Source organism: Rutidosis leptorrhynchoides, chromosome 1, assembly GCF_046630445.1.
Source record: "Rutidosis leptorrhynchoides isolate AG116_Rl617_1_P2 chromosome 1, CSIRO_AGI_Rlap_v1, whole genome shotgun sequence".
In the NCBI taxonomy this organism is placed as follows: Eukaryota; Viridiplantae; Streptophyta; class Magnoliopsida; order Asterales; family Asteraceae; genus Rutidosis; species Rutidosis leptorrhynchoides.
The window spans coordinates 411,752,873-411,758,396 of record NC_092333.1 but is presented as its reverse complement, the minus strand read 5'-3'; the positions used below and the strand labels follow the sequence as shown (position 1 = coordinate 411,758,396).

Below are 5,524 nucleotides of genomic sequence, written 5' to 3'. Positions count from 1 at the left end.
AAACAACCTTAAATGATTATTTTTCTAAAAATACTTATACTTTGAGTTAAATCATGAAATTTTTATGTGTTATCATATTTATAGTAAAAATCATTTTTCCAGAAAATAAACCTCCAATTCAAAGGTTAAGATGGTTTTTAATTATCCAACCCAAAACAGCCCCCGGTTGCACTCCGATGTCGTAAATTCAGTTTTTAAGGTGTTCTTTGAAAAACTAAGTTATACCTTGTTAAATTAGCATATATTTAAGATATATTACAGGTCTTGAAGTATTTTAAAAGTTAAGTTAGAAGGATCTATTTAGTTTGCAAACAAGTTTGAAAACTTTCAAACTATGTTCTTGTTGTTAAACTTTTATACCACAAAATAAGATAGCTATATATATATGAATCGAATAAGGTTATGAACATAGATTCTACCTCAAGTTCCTTGGACAAGGTTGCTGTAAAAGAGGAGTAAGAACCTAGAACCAAAAGGGTGATGGAAGTGGATGAAAGATTGGAAGTAAGTTGGTGTTCTTGGAAGGATTTCTTGAAGTGTTTTTGTAAGGTTTTCTTATGAGGTTTAAGTGTTGTTTTTGAAGCTAAATGATGGGGAAAATGCTTGGATATGATCAAGTATGAAGTTAAGAGTATTTTGAGAGAGAAATGGAAGTGTAAGTATGAGAAAATGGGGTGAAGAAATGGTGTGCATGCATAAAAACGTTTTTAGGTTATAAAGGAAAAAAAAGATACCTAACTTTGTTTTCTTGCTAAATAATTCATGCTACTTGACAAATGGTTGGTTCCACATGTTTCTTAATCATTTAAGGCTGCTAAGGAGCAGATTTTTATTGGTATATACCAATAGTAAATACATCTAGAAGCTGCGTATGATACGGGTACATATACCCTAGGTATACGTATAGAAATCTTTGAGAAAACGGAACGAGGATTCAAATATAGCTATCTTTTGTAAATATACTTATATTATTTTATGTATGTAAGCCCTTTAAAAGTGATTAAATACATTACTTATACGATATATGTATAAACATTATAGGTTATAAGTATTTAAGTCAAATAACGTTACGTATGGTTATCGTTTTGAAAACTTAAGTTAGTAGTTTCAAAATATACTTATAACTTATTGTTATTAATACAAAATGAGATATTAAAACATTCTTAGATCATGTTAAATATGTATATATACATATATATACACAAACGTATAATTATCATATATTGTATAGTTCGTGATATCATCGGTCAAACTAGACGGTCAAACGTTGTGTAAAACTCTTTTCGAAAACATAAGTCTCAACAATTTGGATTGCTTATCATGTTGGTAAGGTTTAATTTATGTAAATATTAATCTTATAAGTATAGAATGATCGAAAAAGTGCGGGTCGTTACAGTCTGTCACGAGCTTCACATTACACCCAATAATGGCTTTTATAACAGCCTTATTCAGGACAGCGTTTAACCATATCAAAGTATAATGCTCCACACATCAAAACCCGCGTGCATCTCAAGTCGAAGGACAATATGACTTTAACCACTTACGAGTTTCACTGTTGACGCTGATCCAGGCAGTGAAAGCTCGGAGGTTGGGTCATTCCAATATTCATCCTATGAATACATGTGTGTTTGATAGTAACACATTACACCATATCAAACACTCACATTTGTCTTAGTTTGATGTTACTCCCGTATTATCAATTGACAATGGAAAATTTAGAATAAGTCATTATTCATGGATTTAAATATGCAAATATAGAACACAGTAATTATGAATAAAAACGATCATAACACATTATATCAATTCATTACAAATAAAAATTGCTTTGATGTTCGAATTATCCAAATACTAAAATTACATAAAACTATTAGCTAGTCTAAGCCCAATGTTCCTAGAATGCTCGACATGCTTGGTACAAGATATTGGCTTTGTGAACGGGTCAGCTAGATTGTCTTCTGTTGGATCCTTTTGAATACGTACTTCACCTCTCTCTATAACTTCACGAATGTAGTGAAATTTGCGAAGGATGTGTTTGGCACCACGTAGAACTCCTGGTTCATTTACTATTACTATTGCACCAGTATTGTCGCAATACATGTCCATTGGATTTTTAATGCTGGGAACAACGCCAATCCCAGATATGAATTTTTTGATCCAAACAGCTTCCTGAGCAGCTTCAGATGCAGCAATGTATTCTGATTCTATTGTCGACATTGTTGTAGTGCTCTGCTTCGAGCTTCTCCAGTCGACAGTGCCTCTGTTCATAACGAAAACGTAGCCAGACTGTGATCGACTATCATCTCGATCAGTTTCGAAACTAGCATCAGTGTAACACTTTACGCTCAGTTCATCGAAACCTCCGTAAACTAAGAACATATCCTTAGTATTTCTAAAATACTTCAATATATTCTTTACAGCAGTCCAGTGACTATCACCTGGATTCTGTTGGTATCGGCTCGTCATATTGAGAGCGAAAGAAACATCTTGTCTAGTGCACCTCATAGCATACATGATCGATCCAATAGCTGAAGCATATGGAACTCCAGTCATTCGCTTCACCTCTTCGGGTGTAGAGGGGGCTTGAGTCTTTCAATACCACATTTGGTTGCATCGGAAGACTACCACGCTTGGAAGCTTCCATCTTAAATAGCTTTAAGATTTTGTCAACATATGCACTTTGACTTAGACCTATTAACCGCTTAGATCTGTCTCTGTAGATCTTGATTCCTAGGATATACGCTGCATCTCCCAGATCTTTCATAGAGAAACATTTTTCAAGCCAGGACTTAACATCTTGTAGTGTTGGAATATGATTTCCCATGAGTAATATGTCATCAACATATAAGATCAGAAATACTTTAACGCTCCCACTAGCTCTCATGTACACACAGGGCTGATCAAGGTTTTGTGAGAAGCCAAACTCTTTGATTTTCTCATCAAACTTCTTGTTCCAACTCCTTGATGCTTGCTTTAATCCATAAATAGATTTCTGAAGCTTGCATACTTTATTAGGATACTTAGGATTCACAAACCCTTCAGATTGCACCATATATACGTCCTCGCTAAGGTGACCATTCAGGAATACGGTTTTGACATCCATTTGCCAAATCTCATAGTCATAGTACGCTGCTATAGCTATGAGTATCCTAATAGCTTTAATGTCCACTACCGGAGAAAAGGTCTCTTCATAATCAACCCCGTAGGTTTGAGTATAACCTTTTGCAACCAAGCGGGCCTTAAAGATATGTATTTCCGTCCATGATGGTCTTCTTCTTGAAGATCTATTTACACCCAACAGGCTTGCTGTTTGGAGGGAGGTCAATCAAGCGCCAAACTTGATTATCTTTCATGGACTGCATCTCTACATTCATAGCATCTTGCCATTTATCAGATTCAGGGGCTGACAATGCAGCTTTGTAATTAGCGGGTTCGCCCAGATCCCCTAATTCCAAGTCCTCTGTCATAACCATAAGGTTTAACCTTTCTGGTGGACGAGAGGTTCTACTAGATCTACGAATGAGACATGCTTCGTCCTGCAGCTCGACATTTTCATGTTGTGACTCAGTACGAATTTTGCTAGTGCCTTCAGAAGGTAATGTATCTTGTTCTTGAATTTCTTCAAGATCTACAGTGCTCCCACTTGCTTCTTGTAATAGGAGACTCTTCTCCAAAAACTCAGCATATCTAGCAATGAAAACCTTGTTTTCTGCTGGATAGTAGAAGTAGTATCCCATCGTTTCCTTTGGGTATCCTACAAATATACACTTGATAGTTCTGGACTCAAGTTTATTTGGTGTATCACATTTTACGTGAACCTCACAACCCCAGACTTTCAAGTAAGACAAATTTGGGACCTTCCCATGCCATATTTCATATGGTGTCTTGTTTACCTTCTTGGTTGGAACCATGTTGAGAATGCGTGCAGCAGACTCTAAAGCATATCCCCAAAAGGATGTTGGTAGAGTTGTTAGACTCATCATTGATCGAACAATGTCAAGCAAAGTTCAATTTCTCCTTTCTGACACCCCATTATGTTGAGGTGTGTAAGGAGGAGTAAATTGTGAGACAATCCCACGATCTCTCAAATGATCTAAAAACTCTTGACTCATATATTCGTCTCCACGGTCGGACTGTAGAACCTTAATGGTCTTTTCGAGTTGATTTTCTACTTCATTTTGAAACGCTTTGAACGTTTCAAATACTTCATGTTTATGTTTAATCAAGTAAACTTAACCATATCTACTAAAATCATCAGTAAAAGTAACGAAGTAGGTAGCTCCATCTCTAGACATTGTTCTAAATGGGCCACATACATCAGTATGAATGAGTCCAAGTAGATCACCCGCCCTTTCAACCTGGTGGGTAAAAGGGTCTCTTTGTCATTTTTTCAGATAAACAAGACTCGCATATGTCAAACGACTCATTGCCGGTTGACTCAAGAAGCCCATCGTGTTGCAGCTTTGTTATACGTTTCTTGTTTATATGACCAAGACGACAATGCCATAGATATGTGGAATTCAAATCATGCTTGAATTTCTTAGTGCTACAATTAAATATAGAACTTTTGTTTGGAATAAGATTATGCATATCAATTTCAAAAATACCATCTCTAGGAATAGCATTAAAATAAAAAACCTTATCCTTAGAAACTGAAATACCATAATCTGTGAATACATGATTAAAACCATTATCCTTCAAACGAGAAACTGAAATAACACCTCTAGTAATAGAAGGTGCATAATGAAAATTATCTAAAATGAGAATAAGTCCACTTGGGAGGATGAGCTCATAGCTTCCTATAGCTTCGACAGGTGCACGATCGCCATTGCCAACGTACAAATCCAAAGCCCCCTTATTCAGTTTCAAAATTTTCCTAAGTCCCGACATATTATTACAAATATGAGTACCACAACCAGTGTCATACACCCAAGTTTTATTAGGAAAATTATAGAGTTCTATAACGAAGATACCTGAAGTACTGGTCGAACCAGACTTTCCCTTCTTCAACTCTTCCAAGTAAAGCACACAGTTTCGTCTCCAATGACCAATCTGGCCACAATGGTGACAAGCCATGTTCTTTGCGGGATGCTCTTTCTTTGCTGGTGGTGGAATTTTCTTCTTAGGTGTGTAAGCTTGCTTACTCTTTCCTTTTCCCTTTCCACTAGCAGCTTGCTGCTTTCTTTTCTGGATTTTACCTTCCTTTATGGTTAAGACTGCGGGAGTCTTCTTTGGTAGCCCCTTTTTAGCTTGCTTAAGCATTGCATGAAGCTCGGGGATGGTTTTTCCCATGCTATGCATATTGTAATTCATTACAAATCCATTGTAGTCCTTGGATAGTGAAGTAAGTATCGAGTGCACTCCAAGAACTGGTGGCATAGCATAACCTAGGCGCTCCAATTGATCCAGATAGCCTTTCATCTTCAAGACATATTGGCTAACCGGCTGCCTCAACTTATGTTTGCAAGCATGAAACGCTTTCACAGTTCAAACAATTCTTGTTCTGCCTGCTGTTGGAACATCGTCT

At 36.5% G+C, this 5,524-nt stretch overlaps 1 protein-coding gene across 1 annotated transcript; it reads right to left on the bottom strand.

The window, feature by feature from the left end:
* Window positions 1–1,532: 1,532 nt before the first annotated feature.
* LOC139901773 (secreted RxLR effector protein 161-like) lies at window positions 1,533–2,463 on the bottom strand. The gene is made up of 2 exons (XM_071884453.1): window positions 1,981–2,463; window positions 1,533–1,610 (listed from the first exon to the last, which is right to left on the bottom strand). Exons 1-2 carry the CDS (start codon window positions 2,461–2,463, stop codon window positions 1,533–1,535), a joined length of 561 nt encoding a protein of 186 aa, XP_071740554.1.
* Between the last annotated feature and the right edge of the window lie 3,061 nt (window positions 2,464–5,524).

Bases quoted from the DNA above. Each gene is read 5' to 3' on its own strand.
- LOC139901773 (XM_071884453.1), bottom strand. From the start codon at position 2,463: ATGACGAGCCGATACCAACAGAATCCAGGTGATAGTCACTGGACTGCT. The intron at 1,611-1,980 runs GTACGTATTCAA...ATGTATTCATAG, and splicing joins AAGTTATAGAGAGAGGTGAA to GATGAATATTGGAATGACCC.